At 42.7% G+C, this 27437-nt stretch overlaps 1 protein-coding gene across 1 annotated transcript in view; it reads right to left on the reverse strand.

The window, feature by feature from the left end:
• The window catches only part of LOC140725980 (oxytocin-neurophysin 1-like), a 55290-nt gene extending 27854 nt beyond the window's left edge, over nucleotides 1–27436 (reverse strand). Inside the window, exon 1 of the mRNA XM_073041885.1 lies at nucleotides 27404–27436. Coding sequence (XP_072897986.1) covers nucleotides 27404–27436 — 33 coding nt within the window. The remainder of the gene's footprint in view (nucleotides 1–27403) is intronic.
• Between the last annotated feature and the right edge of the window lies 1 nt (nucleotide 27437).

Here is a 27437-nt window from a genome sequence, read left to right on the forward strand (position 1 = left end):
AGTGCTGTGACAAGCCGATATAAGGAAAAGCTGAGAGCATCAATCAGGAAACAAAAGCTGAAATCTCTGGGACATGTACTGAGGAAAGAGAGGCTCGAACAGCTTGCAGTGATGGGAATACATTGTTGGAAGGAAAATTAGCAGTCGACAGTGCATGACATTCATGAGTCCGATCAAGGGATGGAGAGGCAAAATTTCTGAACACCTCATCAGAACTTCTCAGATTAAAGACAGATGGAAGACCATGATCACCCATCATCCAACATGACACATAATGAAAATGATGATGATGAATGCTTGGGGATCTCTGAAAAGATTGCATTTCCGCTAAATTAATTACTCTTGTGTTGATCATCCTAGAAAATGGTCTAAGGAAGCATGATTGGTCTGGAATAAACCTAATAGGCAGAGATAGGAGGGATGGGAATGTGCTTGAGCATGGAATCGGGCCCTACAGCCCAACACATCGATGCCAGCCAAGATTCCTTTCTGATCTAGTGATATTTGCCTGTATTGTTCTCCATACATTTTGCATCCATGAACTTGTGCAAATGTTTCTTTGTAACAATATAATTGCCCCTTACCTCTGTCACATTGTTCCATATACCTCAGAATGAAAAACCTGCCCTTCAGGACACAGTAAAATATTTTCTCTCTCTCTTTAAACCTAGGCCCTCTAGTCTTACACTCCCTATCCTAGAAAAAAGATAGTCACAGAGCACTGAGTTGTTGAATCACAGAGCTTTGGAATCAGACTTTAACCCTCTGAGTTCACACCATCTGTCAAGCATTCACTAACACTTTTCTTTATATTGCTAGTTTACTGAAACCTAATTTATTGTTTTTCAGTTTGGATTTAAAGGACATCTATTTTGATACGAATACTGCTTCTTTCTTGTTACACTATGCTCCATTTTTGAAGTAACAAATTAATAAAAAACTTCAGTCATTTTAGAATATTCCAAGATAAAAATATCTTCAAGATGTTATTAAAGTTGATTCTCTTGTCGAGTCATTCAATGACAATCTCTATCTGCCCGTTCCTTCACAGTCTGCTTGAAAAAGACCTGGAAGCTTGTCCAGAGTTTCTGACAGCAGTCCACAAGCCTGTTCAAACATTACACCATCCCCCACCCACCCACCCAACATTTCCAATTCACCCAGCACCTGGCTCCAGGTAACACTTCCCACAGCAGACGTATCCGTGCTCTACACATCAAACAACACCTGGAAATAAGCCTTGAAGATAGTAATGCAACACAAACATGAGAAAATCTGTAGATATTAGAAATGCCAAGCAAAACACACAAAATGCTGGTAGCATCAATGAAAAGACAAAACAGACAACATTTGAGGCCGAGGCCTTTTATCAGGACTGGAAAGGAAGAGGAGAGGGCAGTGGAAGAAGGTAAGGGGGAGAGAAGGAAGAAATGCAAGTGGTAAGTAATACGTCAAACCAGGAGAGGGAGAGTAGGAGGGGAGTGAAGTAAAGAATTGGGAGTTTGATTGGTGAAAGAGATAAAGGGATGGAGAAAGGGGAATCTGATAGAAGACAGAAGACCATGGAATAAAGTGAAGGGGGAAGAGCACCAGAGGGAGGTGATGAGCAATTAAGGTGATAAGCTGAGAAAGGGAAATAGGAATGGGGAATGGTGAAGGAGAGGAGGGGAGGGGGCAATACTGGAAGTTCAAATATCGATGTTCATGCCATCAATTTGGAAGTTATCTTATGGCCTTGTTTCACCATTTGAACTGTGGAACATCCATCTGTTCAGGGTAGTATTAGTATGAATAATGATCATGTGTGCCTTGGGGAAGGGCTCAACTTCCAATGGATGTTCTCTATCATTCTGAATGGCACCGCAATCACACTGATTTGGAAAAGATTCAGAACTTCTCTTCAAAACTGGAATTTCATGAGTCACTGTAAGCTATCCATGGCACAGAATCGTATTTCATCAGGGTATTTCGCATCGCTTTATGTCCTCTTACATAGAGTGGTCAATTTGTTAGCTACAGGATTGGCACCCGATGTGATCTTCTGCTGTTGTAGCTGATCGTTTTTGAGGCTTGACAGATTGTCTGTTCAGAGGCTCTTCAGCACACCACTGTTGTAATGCATGGTTATTAGAGTTAGGGTTGCTTTTCTGTCAGCCTGTCACACTGGCCATTCTCCTTTGACCCTTTCCATTGTTACGTACCCCGTAACTGGGTCACTTACCAGCAAAGATAGAGAGGTCCGTTGAAGTCTGATGGTACTATTTTTAAAAGTATTTATTTATAAAGGGGCACAAAAATAAGATTAATACAAACATTCAGATAATATACGTCGTCAATACTCAATCTAAAAGCACGGGTATAGTAATAATCATCAATAAGAAATAGCTCTATCGTTTGTCTAGGGGATAATATATTGTCCGATGGAAATATAAAAGTCACTCAGTTCCTGCAGGCTTCAGCCTTTGGGGACCGCTGGGTTTTCACTTGTTGGAGAGAGAGAGATTTGTGAGAAAAGAAACTTGCCCGGGTCTTTTGATGAGGCCAATCCGTTGAGTCGGGGGAGTTGGTTCCCCGTTGTTAGTTCAAGAAAATCGTTTCTGTGGTACCCGCCACCGGCTCCCAGGCAAGGGAACCGAATGCACGTGGCTTCCTTCAAATGGCTGCCCGCTATTACGGGATCGCTAGCGTGTTTTCTGGTGCGTCTGAGGGGCCGTCTCTACAGCCCCTCTTTTATCTTGACTCGCAGGGTAGTAGATGTCAATCAGGTTGGGGGTGATGCAATCTCTCTCTCAACCAGCCCACTTTGCCCGAGGGCTTGCACATAGCCCAGCCCCCAATCCACAAATGTGTCTCCAAGAGACAATGGCCAATGTCGCGTTATTTTGCATCGCCGGGGAACGAGGCACCCGGCACGTCTCTCTCCCATTTCCTGGGTCCACTGACCCACCCCCCCCCCAGTGCTCTTGCGATTCTCGCAAAGGAGGGGGCTTTGGTCATAACACCATTAACAAGGTGTTTTCACACACAGAACTGCTGCTCACTGGATTTTTTTTGTCATCTTTTGCACCATTCCCTGTAAAACAAGAGCATGATGTAGATGAAAATCCCAAGAGTTCAACAGTTTCTGAGATACTAAATCCACCCAGTTCAACACCAACAGCCATTCTTCAATGGTCAAAGTCACATAGATCATATTTCTTCCCCATCTTAATGTTTTTTTTGAACAACAACTGAACTGCTTGACCATGTCTGCTTGATTTTACGCGTTGAGTTTCAGCCACATGATTGGCTGATTAGGAATTAGCATTAACAAGCAGGTGTACAGTTGTACCACATGAAGTTGCCATTGAAGTCACTATCTCAGTCTATCTTTACCATCAGTGTGAGAGGCCTGGTGGACACAGCTGGCATACCTATAACTGGGCTGCATATCAAATCTATGAGCACCTGTTGAAATATCATTTGCAGAGAAAGCCAGCTTTAACTTGCATTGAAACAGGCTGGCAGACCACTGTTAAGAGTGAATTTATTTAGTTTTATACAGTGCTGAATAGACCCTTCCAACCTTTCACAACGTGACATCCCAGCATACCCACAAATAAGATAAACCCTATGTCATGGTTCCATTTGGCTGTTCCCCTTTAACGCTCCTTTCTCCCTGTTTATACCCTAATATCAGTCATTAGATTTCAAATTGCTGCTAGTTTACTTAATTACTGTACACTTGATTTTCATCAGAGACTGAGGTAAGTATGAATGAGCATTAATCATTAATGGCTCCTAAACTACACAAGCAGAGATTATGTTAAATTAGTTTCGACATGCCACGTTCATGAGATGTTCTTCTGCACACCACTGATTTAACATGTGGTTATTTGAGTTAATATCACCTTCCTGTCGGCTTAAGCAGTCTGACCTCTCTCGTAAACAAACGTTTTCACCCATAGAACTGCTACTGATCAGATGGGTTATTTCTAAACTCTGGGAACTCTTGTGCATGAAAATCGCAGCAGTTTCTGAGATACTCAAACCACCCTGTCTGGCACCAATGAACATTCCATGGTCAAAGTCACTGAGATCACATTTCTCTTCTATGCTGATGTTTGGTCTCAACAACAAATGAATCTCTTGACCATTTCTGCATGCTTTTATGCATTAAGTTGCATCGACAGAATTGGATGATGAGATATTGGCATTAACAAGTGTAATGAGATGTACAGGTGTTCCTAATAAAGTGGCCACTGAGTGTATTATGCTCTGCTTGGGCTGTCCTGAACCATTTCTCTGTCAGTGAGGTATTTTTGAAGTACGGAGTTTCTGGTAAGTTGGAAACACAGGAACCAAACTCCCACAAGCTGCAACGTGATGACAATGTGTTTGATAATGACATTGACAGAAAGGTAAAGGACTGAACACCAGGGAGAACTTGCCCACCTTTTCCCAGGAACATGGAAATCACTGAAAGAGGCTTTAACATCTCAGCCTGGATTCCCTCAGGACTGCATTGAAATAGCAACCTAGACTTTGAACTGTTCACTAGATTGGGCCTCGAACCCACCCTATTGCCTCAGGGAAAAGGTGACACCACCTGGTGACACTTGACATCAAATACATTGACTGTTAAGAACTCAGCACAGAAACAACTTTAGGGAAATGGAATACAACCAGCTCATCAAAGTCAGCAGTAGAGGAGCTTGCAGCTCATATTGAATGGAACCTAAAACTTCGTACTCTCTGTGATTAAAAAAGAGGATCGTAATTTTAATATTACTCTATCCACAACTGAAGGGTGTTCCAAAGTAGTGTTCAAGGCTACCAGAGTCTGTACTACTGCAGATAACCTATTACCTTCAGAGACAGGTATCTGATTGTACAAGACAATATGTGGGATCTGAATTCAGCATAGATATAATGTAAGCTGTGGTTGAACACATACAACTTAAAATACAAAAATACAGTAATGCCTTTAAAACTATTCTGGTTCACTGACCCAGCTATCCAAAGATATGTCATTGACAGATAAGTCCCCGGGGCCTGATGGAATATTCCCCACACTGCTCCATGAGACGAGGGAAGAGATTGCTGAGCCTCTGGCTAGGATCTTTATGTCCTCGTTGTCCACGGGAATGGTACCGGAGGACTGGAGGGAGGTGAATGTTGTCCCCTTGTTCAAAAAAGGTAGTAGGGATAGTCCGGGTAATTATAGACCAGTGGGCCTTACATCTGTGGTGGGAAAGCTGTTGGAAAAGATCCTTGGAGATAGGATCTATGGGCATTTGGAGAATCGTGGTCTGATCAGGGACAGTCATCATGGCTTTGTGAAGGGCAGATCGTGTCTAACAAGCCTGATAGAGTTCTTTGAGGAGGTGACCAGGCATATAGATGAGGGTAGTGCAGTGAATGTGATCTACATGGATTTTAGTAAGGTATTTGACAAGGTTCCACATGGTAGGCTTATTCAGAAAGTCAGAAGGCATGGGATCCAGGGAAGTTTGGCAAGGTGGATTCAGAATTGGCTTGCCTGCAGAAGGCAGAGGGTCATGATGGAGGGAGTACATTCAGATTGGAGGGTTGTGACTAGTGGTGTCCCTCAAGGATCTGTTCTGGGACCTGGATGTGGGGTAGAAGGTTGGGTTGGCAAGTTTGCAGATGACACAAAGGTTGGAGGTGTTGTAGGTAGTGTAGAGGATTGTCAAAGATTGCAGAGAGACACTGATAGGATGCAGAAATGGGCTGAGAAGTGGCAGATGGGGTTCAACCCAGAGAAGTGTGAGGTGGTACACTTTGGAAGGACAAACTCCAAGGCAGAGTACAAAGTAAATGGCAGGATACTTGGTAGTGTGGAGGAGCAGAGGGATCTGGGGGTACATGTTCACAGATCCCTGAAAGTTGCCTCACAGGTAGATAGGGTAGTTAAGAAAGTTTCTGGAGTGTTAGCTTTCATATGTCAAGGGATAGAGTTTAAGAGTCGCAATGTAATGATGCAGCTCTATAAAACTCTGGTTAGGCCACACTTGGAGTACTGTGTCCAGTTCTGGTCACCTCACTATAGGAAGGATGTGGAAGCATTGGAAAGGGTACAGAGGAGATTTACCAGGATGCTGCCTGGTTTAGAGAGTATGCATTATGATCAGAGATTAAGGGAGCTGGGGCTTTACTCTTTGGAGAGAAGGAGGATGAGAGGAGACATGATAGAGGTGTACAAGATATTAAGAGGAATAGATAGAGTGGATAGCCAGTGCCTCTTCCCCAGGGCACCACTGCTCAGTACAAGAGGACATGGCTTTAAGGTAAGGGGACGGAAGTTCAAGGGGGATATTAGAGGAAGGTTTTTTACTCAGAGAGTGGTTGGTGCGTGGAATGCACTGCCTGAGTCAGTGGTGGAGGCAGATACACTAGTGAAGTTTAAGAGACTACTAGACAAGTATATGGAGGAATTTAAGGTGGGGGGTTATATCAGAGGCAGGGTTTGAGGGTCAGCACAACATTGTGGGCTGAAGGGCCTGTAATGTGCTGTACTATTCTATGTTCTATTGTTGTCATATAGTAGTATGTCTGTATTCATTTCACCTGTATCTTCAGTTTTCTGAAATATTCTACCTCTCAATTTGTAGTTTCCAAAAGTCATAGGAGCAGAATTAGGCCACTTAGACCAAACGAGTCTGCTCCACCATTCCATCTTGGCTGATTTATTATCCCTCTCAACCCCATTTGCTTGCCTTCCCCCTGGAACCTTTCACAAACATATTAATGTATCAACCTCTGCTTTAGATATCCCCAACTGCTTAGCCTTTACAGCCGTCTGTGGCAATGAATTCCACAGATTCACCACCTTCTGGCTCAAGAAATTCCTCCTCATCCCTGTTGTAAAGAGGCATACTTCTACTCCAAGGCTGTGCCCTCTGGTCCCAGACTCCTCCACCACAGGAAACATCCTCTCTATTTCAACTCTATCCAGGTCTTTCAATATCCATAAGACTTCTACTCCAAGGCTGTACCCTCTGGTCCAAACTCCCCCACCACAGGATAACATTGTGGTAAGTAAAAGTCTGTTAAGAGCTATTAAGAACAGTGCATTCCAATCATCCACCACTCTTTGAATGAAAAACCTACCCCTCACATGCCCTTTGAACCCACGCCTTCTGACTTTCAATGCATGTCCTTTGGTATTTGATACAGATACTTCCTGTCTCCTCTATCTATGCCTCTTTTAATCTTATAAACCTTTATCTGATCTTCACTCAGGCTCTGGTGCTCCAGAGAAAACAACTCCCCTTCCTTTCCAATTGTATCCAGTCTCATTTGTATCCCAAGCCGACGCTGAAGAAATACAGCTCCAGAAATATGATTTCTATTTCTGCAAGGTGTATGTGTGTGTGGCAAATATCCATCAGCATTTCCTGGTGCATGATTCAGAGCACACGACTGATGATAAGAGGATGTTCACCATGACATTGGAGTAAACTCCAGATGTCTTCTACTCCTGTGTAGTAAAGGACTTCAATTTGCTGCATCCCACTACGTTCTGAATTATCATAATTCAAAAATGAGCAATGCTAAAAGTCCAAGTGGAACTGTTCTATTTGTATTTTCTGCCCATTACACTACTGGTGTTTAGGGCAGCAATAAAGGTCTTCCTTTTCTGGTTGTGTTCAGGGCTTCCTTCGTCATGTCAGTAGCTTCCTCTTAGTTTTCCCTGCTGTCTGGTATGCATTCCATGTGGAGACTCAGGAATACCATCACACTCAGATGTAGAATTATTCTTCATTGCTGTTTCCAGAACAGTTTTGTTTTACCAGTCAGAGTTATTATTCCTAAGCTGAAGCCCTGAACTCACGGGACCCGTAGACCTCTCTTAGTCTGGCCTTTTAGCATTGACCTGTTGGGTATGGCTGATACTACCAAGAGCCGAAGCAGAAGGCCCTGACTCCAGCCAACATAGATCTCAGGGTCATTGAGGCACATGGGCCTCCAAACCTGATGACAAGGTTGTGGTCCTCTTGCAGGCCTTTATTTATTGCTATCCCTTATTTCAAGCATTGGCACAATTTAACATTTATCATAAACCATTTCCTCTTGTTTCCAAACCTTTATGAATCAGGTTCTCTATCCTATTCAACATTAAACATTGTTGTATTCCATTTTTTAAGGCATCATGCTTTCAGTAACAAATGAAAATTTCTGACTTTGTGTTGTAGATTGGGAATTGCCAAAAGGGCTACGATCATCTAAAGAATGGATGGTGACAATCTTCAATCTTCCACGACTCTTCAATCAGTGATTAATAGATGCTTTAAATGCGTCAAAGTGGATTCATCATCAGCTAAGCACTGTCTCTGAGCTTAGTCTATTCGTTTACTCCATAAATTGTTCACTTCTTCCTGTTGGAATTCTGTGAGGAGAATACCAGTAGGATAGATAAAGAGGATGCAGTGGATTTTGTATATCTGGATAGTTAAGAAGGCCTTTGACAAGTTTCTACACACAAGGCTGCTTACCAAATTAAGAGCCCATGGTATTACAAGAATGTTACTAACATGGTTAGAGCATTTGCTGATTGGTAGCAGGCAGCGAATGGGAATAAAAGGACCCTTTTCCAGTTGGCTGCCAGTGGCTAGTGGTGTTCCACAGGGTTCCTATGGGACTACTTCTTTTTGTGCTGTATATAATGACTTACCATATAACAATATAACGGAAACAGGCCATCTCAGCCCTGCTAGTCTGTGCCGAACTCTTAATCTCACCTAGTCCCACCTACCCGCACTCAGCCCATAACCCTCCACTCCTTTCCTGTCCATATACCTATCCAATTTTACCTTAAATGACACAACTGAACTGGCCTCTACTACTTCTACAGGAAGCTCATTCCACACAGCTATCACTCTCTGAGTAAAGAAATTCCCCCTTGTGTTTCCCTTAAACTTTTGTCCCCTAACTCTCAAATCATGTCCTCTCGTTTGAATCTCCCCTACTCTCAATGGAAACAGCCTATTCACGTCAACTCTATCTATCCCTCTCAAAATTTTAAATACCTCGATCAAATCCCCCCTCAACCTTCTACGCTCCAATGAATAGAGACCTAACTTGTTCAACCTTTCTCTGTAACTTAAGTGCTGAAACCCAGGTAACATCCTAGTAAATCGTCTCTGCACTCTCTCTAATTTATTGATATCTTTCCTATAATTCGGTGACCAGAACTGTACACAATATTCCAAATTTGGCCTTACCAATGCCTTGTACAATTTTAACATTACATCCCAACTTCTGTACTCAATGCTCTGATTTATAAAGGCCAGCATTCCAAAAGCCTTCTTCACCACCCTATCTACATGAGACTCCACCTTCAGGGAACTGTGCACTGTTATTCCTAGATCTCTCTGTTCCACTGCATTCCTCAATGCCCTACCATTTACCCTGTATGTTCTATTTGGATTATTCCTGCCAAAATGTAGAACCTCACACTTCTCAGCATTAAACTCCATCTGCCAACATTCAGCCCATTCTTCTAACCGGCATAAATCTCCCTGCAAGCTTTGAAAACCCACCTCATTATCCATAACACCTCCTACCTTAGTATCATTGGCATACTTACTAATCCAATTTACCACCCCATCATCCAGATCATTTATGTATATTACAAACAACATTGGGCCCAAAACAGATCCCTGAGGCACCCTGCTAGTCACCGGCCTCCATCCCGATAAACAATTATCCACCACTACTCTCTGGCATCTCCCATCTAGCCACTGTTGAATCCATTTTATTACTCCAGCATTAATACCTAACGACTGAACCTTCTTAACTAACCTTCCATGTGGAACTTTGTCAAAGGCCTTGCTGAAGTCCATATAGACTACATCCACTGCCTTACCCTCATCAACATTCCTCGTAACTTCTTCAAAAAATTCAATAAGATTTGTCAAACATGACCTTCCACGCACAAATCCATGCTGGCTACTCCTAATCAGATCCTGTCTATCCAGATAATTATAAATACTACCTCTAAGAATACTTTCCATTAATTTACCCACCACTGATGTCAAACTGACAGGTCTATAATTGCTAGGCTTACTTCTAGAACCCTTTTTAAACAATGGAACCACATGAGCAATATGCCAATCCTCCGGCACAATCCCCGTTTCTAATGACATCTGAAAGATCTCCGTCAGAGCTCCTGCTATCTCTACACAAACTTCCCTCAAGGTCCTGGGGAATATCCTGTCAGGACCCGGAGATTTATCCACTTTTAAATTTCTTAAAAGCGCCAGTACTTCCACCTCTTTAATTGTCATAGGTTCCATAACTTCCTTACTTGTTTCCCACACCTTACACAATTCAATATCCTTCTTCTTAGTGAACACCGAAGAGAAGAAATCGTTCAAAATCTCTCCCATCTCCCTCGGCTCCACACATAGCTGACCACCCTGATTCTCTAAGGGACCAATTTTATCCCTCACTATCCTCTTGCTTTTAATATAACTGTAGAAACCTTTCCGATTTACTTCCACCTTATTTGCCAAACCAAACTCGTATCTTCTTTTAGCTTTTCTAATCTCTTTCTTAAGATTCCTTTTACATTTTTTATATTCCTCGGGCAATTCCTTTACTCCATGCTACCTATATCTATTGTAGACATCCCTCTTTTTCCGAACCAAGTTTCTAATATCCCTTGAAAACTATAGTGCTTTCAAACCTTTAACCTTTCCTTTCAACCTAACAGGAACATAAAGATTCTGTACCCTCATAATTTCACTCTTAAATGACCTCCATTTCTCTATTACATCCTTCCCATAAAACAACTTGACCCAATCCACTCTCTCTAAATCCCTTCGCATCTCCTCAAAGTTAGCCTTTCTCCAATCAAAAATCTCAACTCTAGGTCCAGTCCTGTCCTTCTCCATAATTATATTGAAGCTAATGCTATTGTGATCACTGGACCCGAAGTGCTCCCCAACACATACATCTGTCAACTGACCTATCGCATTCCCTAACAGGAGAGCCAACACTGCCCCATCTCTAGTCGGTACTTCTATGTATTGTTGCAAAAAACTATCCTGCACACATTTCACAAACTCTAAACCATCCAGCCCTTTTACAGAATGAGCTTCCCAATCTATGTGTGGAAAATTAAAATCTCCCACAATCACCACCTTGTGTTTACTACAAATATCTGCTATCTCCTTACACATTTGCTCTTCTAACTCATGCTCCCCATTAGGTGGCCTATAATACACTCCTATCAGTGTTACTACACCTTTCCCATTCCTCAATTCCACCCAAATAGCCTCCCTAGAGGAGCTCTCTAATCTATCCTTCCAAAGCACCGCCATAAGATTTTCTCGGACAAGCAATGTAACGCAACTTAGATGATGGAATAGATGGCTTAGTTACCAAGTTTGCAGATTTTAGGAAGATTGGTGGAGGGGCATGTAGTGGTGAGGAAACAGATAGGATAGAAACATAAAATCCCTACAGCACAATACAGGCCCTTCAGCCCACAAACTGTACCGAACATGTCCTTACCTTAAAACTTGCATATTATGCTGATGACCTTTTTGCTTTATATTTCTAATGCTGAGACTTCATTACCCTTCATACTTTCTTTATTCTCCAGTTTTAGTCAGTTTTCAGGATATAAACTAAGTTTCATAAGTGTGAACTTTTTCCTTTGAATAATTTGGTATCAATTAATACTAACCTTCCTTTTAAAATTGTAAGAACTCAATTTACTTAGTTGGGTGTAACAATTACTAAGAATTATAAATAATTATGGCCTCGGACCCCAAGATCCCTCTGATCCTCCACACTGCCAAGAGTCTTGCCATGAATGCTATATTCTGCCATCATATTTGACCTACCAAAATGAACCACCTCACCCTTATCTGGGTTGAACTCCATCTACCATTTCTCAGCCTGTTTTGCATCTTATCAATGTCCCACTGTAAACTCTGACAGCACTTCACACTATCCACAAAACCACCAACCTTTGTGTTATCAGGAAATTTACTGACCTATCCCTCTATTTCCTCATCCAGGTAATTTATAAAAATCACGAAGAGTATGAGTCCCAGAATAGATCCCTGAGGCACACCACTGGTCTCTGGCCTCCATGCAAAATATGACCCATCTGCAAGCACTTTTTGCCTTTTGTGGGAAAACCAGTTCTGGACCCACAAAGCAATGTCTCCTTGGATCCCATGTCTCCTTACTTTCTCAATAAGCCTTGCATGGGGTTGAGGAGGAGGTAAAACAAAGGATCAGCCATGATTGAATGGCAGAGCAGACTCAATGGGCCAGATTGCCTAATTCTGCTCTTATGACTTGTGGTCTATATTAATGTACAAGTCTAAAACTAATTGTTGAAAATGGTTTTGTGTTTAATGGGGACAAACTCAAGAGCACAGACATTAGGTATGGAGAATAAATGCTGCCAATTTCAGTAGTAACCACTTCCAGTCTTACAATAAAAACTAATGAAGAGCAAGTCATTTGAATGTTTCATTTATTGTTAATTATTATTACAAGTGTTGCACTATTTCACATTTCTTTAACACACACTATGCATGTCTGAAGATCTTTACAGTCTGTAATTCTTATCTACTAAGCATTAAAAACTGATAGTGCTGAACAATATTTGGCTGGAGCTTTCAGTAGTGACTGTGAGTCTCTGACCTTGTGCTGTTGATCAGATTTAACCCAGATGCTCACTGTAACTTGCGGAGAAGATATTCCTGGTGTCACATGTAGGATCCATGGTGCAGCTGTCTGAAAATAAAAATGAACAGCAGTAATGTCGTTATTATAATCAACATACGCCAACATACACCATCTCCAATAACTACATGATCTTCACTCAACTGGAGGAATTGGAAGAACAAGACTACAGGATAGTTTGGGATTTGATGTCAGATGGTGTCATACTCATAATTGCTTATGATCTCAAATGAGGCCACTTAGCCCAGACAGTCAGTGCTGTCTCAGAGCAATGTTCAAACATTTACTCTCAGTTTTCCCTGTTGTGAGAAAAAAGACATGGACCTGAAGTATTAATAGTTTCTCTGTGGTTGCTGCCCAAGTGGCCAAGTATTTCCAGCATTCTCTGTTCTATTTCACTAATTAGATTATTCACTAATCTGAAATGGATATTAATTCCAGTTCCATGTCTCAGGAGACAACATTGTTATGATTTAAATTAGTTTTAGTCAGATAATGCAGCTTCTGATTAAATTGTCTGAAAGCAGATAGAGCATAGAACAGTACAGCATGGGAACAGGCCATTCGGCCACAATCCAGCTGAGTAGCAAATCAAAGACACCCAAACACTCATCACTCCAACCTGCACCATGTCTAGATCTCACCATATTCCCTCCACCAATGTGCCTATCCAATGTCTCATAAAAGCCTCTAATATATTTGCCTCATGTGTAGCCTAACCAGACTTTTGTAAATTTGCAAAATAACGTCCTGACATTTGCCTGTAGCCACTTTTATGGAACTATGAACTTGGATCCCAAGATCACTCTACTTAGCAACACTGTTAAGAATCTTGCCCTTAACAGTGTACTCTCTCCTTGCATTTGCCCTAACGAGGTGCAGCACCTCACATTTACCTGGGTACTCCATCTGCCATTTCCCAGCCCATATCTGCAACTGCTGTGTATCATGTTGTATTCTTTACCAGTCTACACTATCCACAAATTCACCAATCTTGGTATCATCCGCATATTAACGAACCAACCCAAATACATTTTCATCCAGGTCATTTATATACATAGCAAACAGCAGAGGTCCCAGCACAGATTCCTAAGGAATTCTACTAATTGCAGAACTCCAGCTCAAATAAGTCCCTTCAAACACCACCCTCTGTCTTCTATGCGCAAGCAAGTTCTGAATTCAAACAGCCAATTCCCCACAAGTCCCATGCATCTTAATCTCCTTGATTACCCTCCCATGAGCAACTTTGTCAAATGTCCTGCTGAAATCCATGTATTCAACATCCACTACCCTACCCTCATCAATCTCTCTTATCACCTTATCAAATAAGTCAATCAATGTGGTCATGCATGACCTGTCATGCAAAATTCCACGCTGACTTTCTTTAAGAGGCCCTTCAATACATTACAATCATTACCTGAAGCTTCCTTCGTCCACATTCAGTTGCTCTGATTAGATTAACCAGGAGCAAGAATAAGTTCAAAGTCCACAAAACGGGGGGGGGGGGGGGGGGGGGAGGGGAAACAAGTATAAATGGCTTGTCTGATTCCCCTCTCTTTGATCATACTGTGGTTTCTTCTGGTTAACACTCTTCCTCTGATATATGTATAGAATGCCTTGGGACTCATCTTAATCTGACTTGCCAAGGGCTTCTCCAGTTCTTTTCCAGCTTCTTTATACTCATCATGTGCTTCATTTGATCATAACTCAAAGCTTTACATACTTTTCCTTTTTATTCTTGACTAAATTCATCACGTCACTGGACATCCAAGGTTCTTTTATCTTTCCATCCCCATCCTTCCTTCTAACAGGAACGTACCTTTCTGCTACTCTGTGCAATTGATCTTTGAACACACTCCACATGTCTGATATGGACTTGCCTGAGAAATGGAGTTCACAATTGGCACTTCATAGTTCCTGCCTAATGTACTCATCATTTGCTCAACTCCAATTTAAAATTCTCCCACAAGGCCTAAGTTAAAGTGTTGTGCTCAGACTGTTCGCTAACTGTTCACCCACAGAAAGGTCCATAATCTGGCCAGGCTCATGACCTAAAACCAGGTCCAATTTGTCCCCCTTCTTGTTGGATCACTCGCATGATGATTTAAAGTCCTCCTGGATACACTTAACAAATTCTGCTCCATCTAAATCCCTTACGCAAAACATGTCACAGTTTATCAGAATCAGATTTATTATGTGTCATGAAATGTATTAACTTAGCAGCAGAAGTTCAATGCAATACTTAATATAGATGAAGAAAAAATAATAATAAATAAGTAAATCTGTTACACTATGCATATATTGTATAGATTAAAAATCATGCAAGTGAAGTAGTATTCACAGGTCAATGTCCATTTAGAAATTGGATAGTAGAGATGAAGAAGCTGTTCCTGAATCACTGAGTGTGTGTCTTCAGACAAGTTGAAATCCCCCATGACAACAACCCTATTATTTTTATGCCTTTCTTTAATCTGATTATATCGTCTGTTCCTCAGTGTCCCAGTGGCGATCAGGGGGTAGGTCATACAGTCCCATCAGCATGATTGCACCCTTCTTAGTCCTGATTTCCCTCCAAATGGACTCATTGTCTCACCTCTCCGTTATGTCTCATCTATGTGCAGCTGTGATATTTTCCTTAAATATTTGTGCAACTAACCACCCCTCCACTTTTCCTCTTCTATCTTTTCTAAAACTTCAGAACCTGGTACATTGATCACTCACTCCGGCCCCTCTCTCAACCAAGTTTCAGTAATGGCTAAAATACTGTAGTTTCATGTACCGATGCATGGTCTCAGTTCATCACCCTTACCCATAATATACCTAGAATTGAAATATACACACTTCAAACTATCTGACCCATCATAGCTGTTATTTTGATTTTGCCTTTCAATTCTTTCCCTGACATCTACCTTCTGATCCGATCTTTTCCTTACTGACCTGCAAGGTTCCCATCCCCCTGCAAAATCTGCTATAGGGAAATTATTTTGCGCATTGGTTGTTTAACGTGTTCTAACGAAGGGTTGCAGGCTGAAACATTGACTGTACTTCCTATTGATGCTGCCTGACCTGTTGTGTTCCACCAGCATTTTGTGTGTTTATTTATGTATTGATTCAATTAATTCTGATGTATTTTTAAATTTTTCTTTAAATGTCTGCAAGAAAATGAATCTCAGTGGTATACAGTGACATATACATAATTTGATAATAAACAACTTTGAATTTTGACTTTTCAATACGGATTGTGAATCTTATCCATGTACTTGTTCAGATTGCTCTGTTATTGGGTCCGTGCCATGGCCAACAAATGATTTATCTATCCATTATGTGAATAGTCACAGAGTCATACAGCATGGAAATAAGCCATTTGGCCCAACTTGTCCACACTTACCCTCCTGTGTCAATCCCATCTTCTATCAGCTGACATGAAGCCTCTGTCTTGGCAATTCAAGTTCTCATCTGGATGCTTTGTAAATACGGGCAGTGACTCTGCTTCCACCGCTCTACCAGACTTAGTCTGCAGAACTGTCCGTTGAAGTGAATTCCACAGATTCTTCTTCCACTTTATGGTTAAAAAAACCCCTCCTCATCTCTGCTCTAAAGGGACATCTTTATATTCTAAGGCTATGCCCTCTGGTCCTAGACTCTCCACATCCACTCTATACACTCTATCCATTCTATCCAGGCCTTTCAATATTTGAAAGGTTTCAACCAGATTCCCCCACCCCTCATTCTCCTAAAGGGCCCAGACCCATTAAACACTTCTCATACATTATCCATACTGCCCAGTGCTTACAAATACACTCTGGATCATTAACATATGACCCCAGATTTACATCCTCTAGTTTTACTTACCTCTCATGTGGGAAACCACCTCCTGCACCCTTACTAATTGATCAATTGATTTGTTTGTCTGTTGTATCTTTCAATGATAGTTCGATTTGTGCTGTTCATCTAATGTGAATTGCATGAAGAAACCTGTGCGGAAGAGTTTTTGAAAAGGAAAAGCCATTGCACTGGGGCTGTTCCTCTCAGCCTCAAATCTTGGTCCAGTGGTATCAGTCATCATCACAACTGGACTCTTCCTTGGTTGCAATGGATGGCCTTGACTACTGTACCTTATTGTGCCTTTCACTCTCCACAAAGCATTGCAGAAATGACTTCCTGGCTGTTAGATCTCACTGTTGATCTCATCCTCCCAGTCCACCAAAGATGTCTTTGCATCCTAGGACAGGCATTCACTGGGATATGAAACCCATTGGTTACCCTCACCTGGTTTACCCTGCCTGTCGATACAGTGTACTGGGTTGTGGCCGCTACAACATGCAAACAGCTACTCGGACCCTGTCCATACCTCTCATAATATTATATACCTCAATCATCTACCAGATAAGACAGACTGAACCTCTCCTAGATATGACCTAGGAGCAACTGATCGGCTCTCTGCCTTCACCATAAGTTAAAGCAATCATGAGTTCAAATCCAAGCTCACACCAGGAGTAGATTGTCACCATTGCTTCATGATACAGAGTCAGATTCTCATTGGGAAAGATGGCAGACCTGAGTCCTCTGCTGAGTGTGATAAAGAATATGCATTTCCTCCCCACTTTAATCCCAGGTTCAAAGTGATGAAAGAATCTGTCCAAAGTTTTCCTGGGGTGAATCTGAAGTTCTAAGTTCAAAATTAATTTATTATCGATGTACATATATGTTAACATATACATTCCCTGAGATTCATTTACATGCAGGCATTCACAGTAAAACAAAGGGATACAATAGAATCAATGAAAAATTTCAGACCAAGACTGACAAACAGCAATATTCAGAAGACAAACAGTGCAAATATAAAAAATGAATTCAATAATTAAGTAATTAAGAGATAAACGCTTGGCTCTACCACTATAAAGTCCAAGGCAGTGTCGATAAAATCACGAGTGGTTCCTCCAATGAAATGCTGGAAATTAAGACAAAGCAAAGAAGGCAGCAGACTGTTTCTGAAAAAATTTCCTAACTGCTCTCTACAACTAAGAGGAGCTGTAAAATGGTGGAAAAACTCACCAGGTCAGGCAGCATCTGTGGACTGAGAATAGAGTCAATGATTCAGGTCTAAAGACAAAGTGTCTCCTTCTACAGCTGCCTCACCTGCTGAGTGTTTCCAGATTTGGCTGAGTAATTTCAGAATTTCAGCTCGGGTGATGTGGGCATAAGCGATAAATGGCAAATCACAGTAAGAGGGAGAATACGATCAGTGTAGTGGGGGAAGACCTGAATGAATACTCTGATTCAGTTTTCACCAGTGAGAGAGACCCTGACATTTGTGAGATCAGTGTAGAACAGGCTATCATGCTGCAACATGTTGAAATTAAGAAAGTGGATGTTTTGTAACTTTTGAAAATCATTTGGATAGTGAAGTCCCCGGGGCCACACTCCATGTTGTTCTAGGAAGAGATTGCTCTGCAGTTGGTGATGATTTTGGAAAATTGCAGGGTTACAATTGCTTTGTTCAGGACAGGAAACAGGGAGGGACCTAGGAATGATGGACCAGTGAGGATAAAGAACTGGAGAGGATTCTTAGAGACAGGATTTACAAGCATTTCTTGCACCCTGCATCCCACGCCTCCAAACTGTCTGAACAAGCCTACCATGGGGAACTGTGTCAAACGCTTTGCTAAAATTCATGCACCATATCCAATGCTCTACCTTTCATCAATTTGTTTTATCACTTCCTCAAACAGATCAATCAGACCTGTGAGGCATGAGCTGCCCTTCACAAAGCCATGTAGACTATCCCTAATCAGATTAGGCTTCTCCAAATTCTCATCAACACTGTCTCTAATCATCCTCTCCAATAGTTTGCCCATCACTGACATAAGCTCACTGGTGTACAATTCCCAGGATTATCCCCATTTGTTTTCCTGAACAGAGGAATAACATTTGCCACAATCCAATCTTGTGGTACTGCACCTGCAGCCAGTGACAAAGAAAAGATTTCTGCCAAAGACACAATGATATTTTCCATCACTTCCCATGCGAGCCTGGGTATATCCTGTCTTTTCCAGGGAGTTATCTATCATAAAATTCACAGTAATGCCATCACAAAGACTTACTGAGCATCACCGTGTTCCAGCAAATCATCCCGTTTTACAATGAACTCACATTCAACAAGTTCCCCTCACTGATGAATACTGAAGCAAATTATTCATTGTGGAACTCTCCTACCCCCTCCATAGATTAAAAAATCAGTACATCAAGGGCTGAAGGGCCTGTATTGTGCTGTACTGTTCTATGTTCTGTATTCTAATATGATAGATTTACAGCTATATCTGTAGTATGCTTGACCTGTAGGGAAAAATTGACCATACATTCCTTTTAGCTTGACAGCCAAGATTGTTTTGGAATTGTCACGTTCGTTGAAAGAGTGTGTGATAAGGGGTAAGCCTCTCACCAGAAGTGCAGCAGATTCCTGCTGTGGCACATTTTCCACCATTCCTGCCACAGATCCTGCCTGAGGGTTCACAGGGTGAGGGCAGGTAGACTTCCTTCTGGCACCGCAATGTCTCAGAAGTTCTGATGTAGCAACCAATCTCCTCACCACAGCAAATGTTGCTTCCAAAGCATTGGCCCCTAGTGCCAGGACCACATGGCAGACACTGGGAAAGAGCAGAGAATATATCAGCATGGTCACTCCCAAAGACCATTATATAATAAATCATAAACACAAGAGATTCTGCAGATACCAGAAATCCAGAGTAACACCGACAAAATGCTCAAGCAACTCAGGTCAGGTAGCAACTATGGAGAGGAATAAAGAATTAACTGAGGAAGAGTCTTGTGTCTTACTCCAAATTATAAATATGTTGTAAGGATGTGGCGGTGGAACAAACCCAAGTGCTGAACACAGGCGCGGAGGCCGAGTCAGGAGGTGTTACATTCGTAGCGAATGTGGAGTTGGTGCCAAGAGAGTGTTTACCCGGAGTCTTGGTTCTAGTAGAGAATTCAGGAACGATGCTAGACTTAGGACTGATAGTCCTAAGAACCACAGAACAAGGTTACTCACACGCGAGTCAACCAACAAACTGGCATCTTCTAGTTGTGGTCACAGGATTCTTATACTGCATTGGCTGATGGAAAGCAGGTGCTTGTAGTTATTGGAACCTGGGAATGATTAGGGACTAAACAAGATGATTAAGGCACAACTACTGAGGAAGATAGCCAGATGCCAGAAGGGACCATGACAAAATAATTCTTGGTAAATTGGTTTATTAGTGTCATGCACTGCACTGTATGATTTGATGTTTTGATGTACATGTGACAAATAAAGTGAATCTATAAGAGTTTGATAGAAGCGGTTGGTCAGCCTTGTGGTCTGTACTTTCAGGCATTTGAACCTTGTGCTCGATGAAAAGAGTAAAGTCTTACTGTATTACTGAGTTCTAAAGAAACTCTTTTTTGTTATGAACAACAGAACAAATTTCTGCAGGATCTCAGCAGGTTGAGCAACATCGATTGAGGCAAAGAGATAGTTGGAGTGTTGGGTTGAGATCCTTTTGCCTCCACAGATGCTGCTCGACTTGCTGAGTTCCTCCAGCAGTTTGTGATTCCTGATCCAGATTCGTCACATTTGTAGTCTCTCTTGTTGCACCGTTTTTGTATGTTGGTGACACTGATTAAATTTGCAAGAAGTGTTTTACAGAGTTTTTGAACCATAGAGCTTGGAAACAGGCCCTTTGACACATTGAGTCCACATGAACCATCAAACACTCATTTACACTAACCCTGTGCTTTCTCAAATTTCAAAGTAAAATTTATTGTCAGAGTACAAACATGTCATCACATACAACCCTGAGATTCATTTTCCTACGGGTATTCTTTGCAAATCTATAGAATAGTAACTGTAAACAGGATCAATGAACAACAAACTGTGCAAATGCTAATATAAATAAATATCAATAAATAAAAAGTATGAAATAACATGAAATGGAAAGACATGAAACTACAAGATAGAGTGCTCAAATGAGACCATTGGTTGTGGGTACACCAGAAACTGAATCCCTTTTTGCTATCCCTTTTGCTCAAGAGTCTGAGGGCTGAGGGGTAGTAACTGTTCTTGAACCTGCTGGTGCGAGTCCTGAGGCGCTCGTACCTCCTTCCTGATAGCAGCAGTGAGAAAAGAGCATGGCCTGGCTGGTGAGGATGCTGCATTTCTTTGTCCACATTTCATGTCAATTCGCTCAATGGTTGGGGGGGCTTTATTTGTGATGTACTGGGGCAAATTAACTAACTTTTGTGAGATATTTTTTGTGAATCCAACATTGAACAGCTTATCATATGAAGAGCTTTTAATGGCTCTGGGCCTGTTTTCACTGGAATTCAGAAGAATGAGGGGTGGCCTCCCTGAAACACATTGTAAGGTAAAAAGCCTTGATACAGTGGATAGGGAGAGGATGTTCCCTATTGTGAGAGTGTCTAAGAGCCAAAGACACATCCTCAGAACAGAGGGGTGGCCTTTTCAAATAGAGATGAGGAGGAATTTCTTTAGCCAGAGAGTGGTGAATCTGTGGAATTCTCTGCCACAAGCAGCTGTATAGGCTAAGTCTTTATGTGTATTTAATGCAGAGGTTGATTGATTCTTAATTGGTCAGGGCAGGAAGGGATATGGGGAGAAAGCAGGAGATTGGGGTTGAGAGGAAATTGGATCTGCCGTGATTAAGTTGTGGAGTGGACCTGAGGGGCCAAATGGCCTAAATCAGCTCCTAAATGTTATGTTCTATTTTTAGAAAAACAAGTTAAATCAAATTTTGATCATTTTTGAATATACTAAAAGCAAAATCTTATGAAAATTCATCTTCCAGTTGAGCGATGATTAATAACACTTAGACTTTTTAGAATCAGTTTGTCCATTTGATCAATATCGTCTGTTCCTATGAATTATCCCTCTGAGTTATTGACTTATTTGACCGGGCAGCTTCCTGTTACACACACAAACTACCATTAAACTATCTCGGAAATAGACTTCCATTCCAGTCTATTCCAGACACTTTTGTAGGTTTTCCTAAATAAAATGAAGTGAGGGTTTTATGTTTAATGGAACCTGAAACACATTTTGCTGAACTCCAAAACCTAATGTAATGCCCTTATTCACATCTTTACTGTTATGCTGTATGTATTTCATTGAGCAGTTCTGTGAGAGCAGTCTGTTCTGCTTTCAGCCTGTTTGGGTTATTGTTAAAGATAAGGGGTGATGTGGAATGTGTGCCAGTTAGGGGGAGGTCTTCTTGGTGAGGGGCTCTAAGGTTGGTCTCGGGGTTTTTTTAGGTTCTACGGGAGATGAAGAGAGAAAACACTGGGGAGAACTGATCGTAGGTTACAACCCGTTTGTTCTAGATGCATTGCAAACAACGTTCAGAAGGTGGTGTGGACTTTCACGCTGACCGAGGGCCCAGTGCGTGACTGACCGAGAAGTTCAAGATGAGCTCCAACTTGTGCTCATTAGACTGTTTAATTAGGATGGGTCCTTTTCTTTTTGTTTTTCTTTACTAACCCTTTAGTTAAGATTCATAAATATAATTCCTTTAATAGTATGCAATGTAGTCTGTTACTTCATGGTACTAATTTGTAACACGGTAGCAAATTAGACAGTAGCCACACAAACCGAGGTTAGGGGCTGGAGAGCGGTCTCCATCTCACTAGTTTGGTGGGACTGGAGAGTGTTTTCCCTAGACTTATGCAGCTGAGGAAATCAGGGGATTTCATTGTGGGGTTATCATCCGGGATCGATTTCGTTGGATGCTGTGTGATTGCCCTGAGCATTGATCCAGTGAGTTGTGTGCTTAAGCCTGTGTTAAGCTTTGTCTGGTAAAGTGATTACGATACATGGTTATGAATATTGTACAGGGTTGGGCGGAGGTGTGAATCCATGGGGTTACTGGTAACGAATGCATGTGCATTGAGTGGGGTAGACATTCGTATTCCCAACAAATTATTAATTCAAACTTTAAGTACCATTAAATCAGTAGGAGCAGTTGCTATTGTGGAGCAGAGGTTTGATAAACTGATGGGAAAAGGCATTGTTTTATTTCAGACTAGCGCTGACGTAATGGCAGTGGAACTGCCTGGTACTATTGGGACCTCGGGAGGTGGGAGGGACAGTGTGCTGTCCATACTTTCCCAGAGGAGGAGAGTGTAGGCGAGTGTGCAAAATCAGAGGCCAAGTCTCCTGTATCTGGGGGTGGGGAATTCAAAGACATGTTACTCTGCTCTGTGCCTAGCGAGGAGAAGTAGTGGTCTGATTTGGAATGTCTAACAAGTCATCCAGCGAGGAGTGAATATTCTGAGTTGGTATCAGCCCGTACCTCCCTGGCGAAAAACTGGCAAAGTGCACAGGTGGGGGGTCCTAGTTATCGAAAGCTGAGAGTGTTCTCAGGAGTGAAGCCCATCCCCAAGTGGGAAGAGGAATCTGAGACTTGAGCAAAGAGACTTTTCAGATGCTGGATGAGTGGCAGTGCTCTGATGACGTAAAGACAGTGAGCCGTTGAATGTCTGAGGGGGGCGGCTGCTGACAAAGTGAGATCCATAAAGACACAGAACTTCTTTGTTACTGCTGCAGTCTTCGTGCAAGCTCTAGAAAACGTGATTGGCACAAAGGGAAGCCCAATGGAACTAATGATGGGATTTCAGAACATGTTTCAGGAGAAGGGAGAAAAGCTTTCCAATTATTTCTTCAGCGGTTTGATCAGGGCACGACCGCGCAAGCACGTTGACAAAGGCCAGTTAGAAGAGCAAGAAGAGTTTAAAAGGAGCCAGTTATTTCTTCAGCAGTTTGATTGGAGCACAACTGCACAAGCACGTGGACATCAGCCAGGTAGAACAAGGAGAAGAGTTTAAAAGGAGACAGCTTGATAGAGAGGGCGCTGGAGGAGTGGGTGACAGAGTAGCGGGAGACAGAGTAGAAGGCTTTGGCTCAACGGGGCTTCAACAATAGCGAGTCGAGGAGAGGTAAGTTACCTGTATAGAATACAGACAGGAAGTATGTGTGTGAGGCCGGTGTTCTGTACTGGGTGTCAGATGTGGGAACTCCTAGAGACTCCCAGCCTCCCAGAAGGCCACATCTGTGCCAGATGCGTCAAGCTGCAGCTCCTTAGAGGCCACATTTAGGGAACTGGAGATGCACCTCGATGACCTTTGTCTGGTCAGGGGGAGTGAGGAAGTGATAGGTAGGAGCTACAGGTAGGTAGCCACACCGGGGCCTCAGGAGACAGATAAGTGGGTAACAGTCAGGAGAGGGAAGGGCAGGGGTCAGGGGCTAGAGAGTACCCCTGGTGCTGTCCCATTAACAATAAGTACTCCTGTTTGAGTACTGTATGGGGGGGGGGGGGAACAGCCTAGCTGGGGGAAGCAACAGTGGCCAAACCTCTGGCACAGAGTTTGGCCCTGGTGCTCAGAAGGGTAGGGCAAGGAAGAGGATAGCAGCAGTGATAGGGGACTCTATAGTTAGGGGGTCAGACAGGCAACTCTGTGGGTGCAGGAAATAAATGCAGATGGTAGCTTGTCTCCCAGGTGCTAGGGTCCGGGATGTTTCTGATCGCGCCCACGATATCCTGAAGTGGGAAGGAGAAAAGTCAGAGGTCGTGGTATGTATTGGTAGGAAAAGGGAAGAGGAGATTGCTGAGCCTCTGGTGATGATCTTTGCATCATTAATGGAGACAGGAGAGGTTCCAGAGGATTGGAGGGTTGCGGATGTTGTTCCCTTATTCAAGAAAGAGAGTACAGATAGCCCAGGAAATTATAAACCGGTGAGTATTACTTCAGTGGTTGGTAAGTTAATGGAAATGATTCTGAGAGGCAGGATTTATGAACATTTGGAGAGGCATAATATGATTAGAAATAGTCAACATGGCTTTGTCAAAGGCAGGTCGTGCCTTACAAGCCTGACTGAATTTTTTGAGGATGTGACTAAACACATTGATGAAGGTAGAGCAGTAGATGTAGTGTACATGGATTTCAGCAAGGCATTTGATAAGGCACTCTATGCAAGGCTTATTGAGAAAGTAAAGAGACATGGGATTCAAGGGGACATCGCTTTGTGGATCCAGAACTGCCTTGACCACAGAAGGCAAATAGTGGTTGTAGATGAGTCATATTCTGTTTGAGGATGGTGACCATTAGTGTGCCTCAGGGATCTGTACTGGGACCCCTACTCTTTCTGATCTTTAAAGAAATGACCGGGATGAGGAAGTGGAAGGATGGGTTAGTAAATTTGCTGATGACACAAAGGTTGGAGGCATTGTGGATAGTGTGGAGGGCTGTCAGAGGTTACAGCAGGACATTGATAGGATGCAAAACTGGATTCAGAATTGGCAGATGGAGTTCAACCCAAATAAGTGTGAGGTGGTTCATTTAGATAGGTCAAATATGATGTCAGAATTTAGTATTAATGGTAAGACTCTTGGCAGTGTGGAGGATCAGAGGGATCTTGGGGTCCAAATCCATAGGAAACTCAAAGCTGCTGCGCAGGTTGACTCTGTGGTTAAGAAGGCATACGGTGCATTGGCTTTCATGAACTGTGGGATTAAGTTAAAGAGTCAAGAGGTAATGTTACAGCTCTATAGGTTCTTGGTCAGACCCCACTTGGAGTACTGTGCTCAGTTCTGGTCACCTCGCTATAGATGTGGAAACTATAGAAAGGCTGCAGAGGAGATTTACAAGGATGATGCCTGGATTATGGACCATGCCTTATGAGAATAGGTTGAGTGAACTCGGCCTTTTCTCCTTTGAGCAACAGAGGATGAGAGGTGACCTGATAGAAGTGTATAAGATGATGAGAGGCATTGATCGTGTGGATAGTCAGAGGCCTTTCTCAGGGCTGATATGGCTAGCACGAGGGGGCACAGTTTGAAGGTGCTGGGAAGTAGGTACAGAGGAGATGTCAGGGGTAAGTTTTTTACACAGGAGTGGTGAGAGTGTGGAATGGGCTGCCAGCGGCGGTGGTAGAGGCGGAAACAATAGTGTCTTTTAAGAGACTCCTGGATGGCTACATGGAGCTAAGAAAAATAGAGTGTTATGGGTAAGCCTAGGTAATTTCTAAGGTAAGGACATGATTGGCACAGCTTTCTAGGCTGAAGGGTCTGTACTGTGATGTAGGTTTTCTATGTTTCTATGTTACATTTTTGGGTTAAAGAAGCAGCCTCTCTAACAGTTGAGGTGAATCAGTTAAGAATGAACCAAATGGTGACAGGCGCCCAGTCACCGGACCTGATCGCGTAGGAGCTCCGAATTTCTCATAATATATGCCTACCCCCTCGTTTGTTGAGCTGATCAGAGAAGTAAGAGAGGAAGAGAATGCGATGGAGGTGTGGGAGGTCTCCATCAGCAGGGTACAGTCTTTGGTAGTAACCCCCTTGGCTGAAGTGACCACTGATAACCCACCCCAGGGATTTGTATAGGAGCTCGTAGCAGAGTAGGTAAACAACCCTATTCCTGAAAACTTGGGTGGGGGGGGGGGGTCCGAGCTCCAGTGTATTGCTACTGATTGAGGGTATTTATGCTAGAGCCCTACTTGACATCGACTCTCAGGTTACTCTGCTGTACCGTTCGTTTTCCAACTGGTATTTAACTCATTTACCATTGATGCCACTCAGTGCGCTAGAGATCTGGGGTCTTAGTACAGATGACTATCCGTGCGATGGTTCCTTGTGATTGGAGCTGGAGCTTTTGGAGGCAGGTGTGGGAGCAGCTACAGACCTTGATATATTAGTATTGGTTTGTCTGGACCTGGTCGAGAAGGACGAAGCTTCAATTCTTGTGGGGACAAATACGCCTATTGTGAGGAGTCTGGTGGGAGCCTGCAAGGAGAAAGCTGGGGAGAGCTTTCCGAAAACATTGTCCATTTCACCCTGTATTCTGAGCTGCTTTTGAGAAAGTACATGGCCGCACTGGGCTGGATGATGAACATAAACGAGGGACTGTTCAGGCAGGGGATGCCGATGGTGCACCTCTTTCCGGGGACGGTAATGTCTAGAGTTCTCGTGAGACAAGTCAGGGAGAAACACTCTCCCAAAGAGGGAAAATTAACTGCAAGTCATTCAAATTTGGGGACTCCCCAATATCTGGAGGTTGGAAGAAGATGTTGATAGAGAAGATGTTGAAGCTGGAAGATGTCCTTTCTAATGACGATTTCGATGTGGGTTGTTCCAAGAACTCTTGCCACACCATCTGGGTGAGAGTATACACCCTGTTCACAGGAAGGTCATAGCAACTGTGCCTGCAGAGGTAGAGGACGTTCAGCAGCAGCTGCAGAAGTTGACGGAAGCTAGGATCATCACTGATTCCAGAAGCCCTTAAGAGTTTGCAATAGAGGTAGCCAGGAAGAGGAATAGGAAGGTACAGATATGTGTGGATTATCAGACTCTGAACAGGCGTACAGTCCCCGATCAGTATACGGTCCTGAGAATCGAGGTCACGCTGGCCTGCCTGAGTGGTGCGAAGTGGTTCAGTGAGTGGGCTGGACATGAGGAATGGGTATTACCAGATCCCTATGGGTAAGGCTGACAAAGACAAAATGTTATTCGTATCTCTACTGGGATTCTTTCAGTTCAAAGGGTTGCCCCAGGGCATATCAGGAGACCCTGAAAATTTCCAGTGTGTCATGGAAGAAACGGCGGGGGATATGAACTTGCTTGAGGTATTGGTGTACCTCATCGTGTTCGGGTCCACCTTGGAAGAACATG

This window comes from Hemitrygon akajei, chromosome 4, assembly GCF_048418815.1.
Source record: "Hemitrygon akajei chromosome 4, sHemAka1.3, whole genome shotgun sequence".
NCBI classification, from domain to species: domain Eukaryota; kingdom Metazoa; phylum Chordata; class Chondrichthyes; order Myliobatiformes; family Dasyatidae; genus Hemitrygon; species Hemitrygon akajei.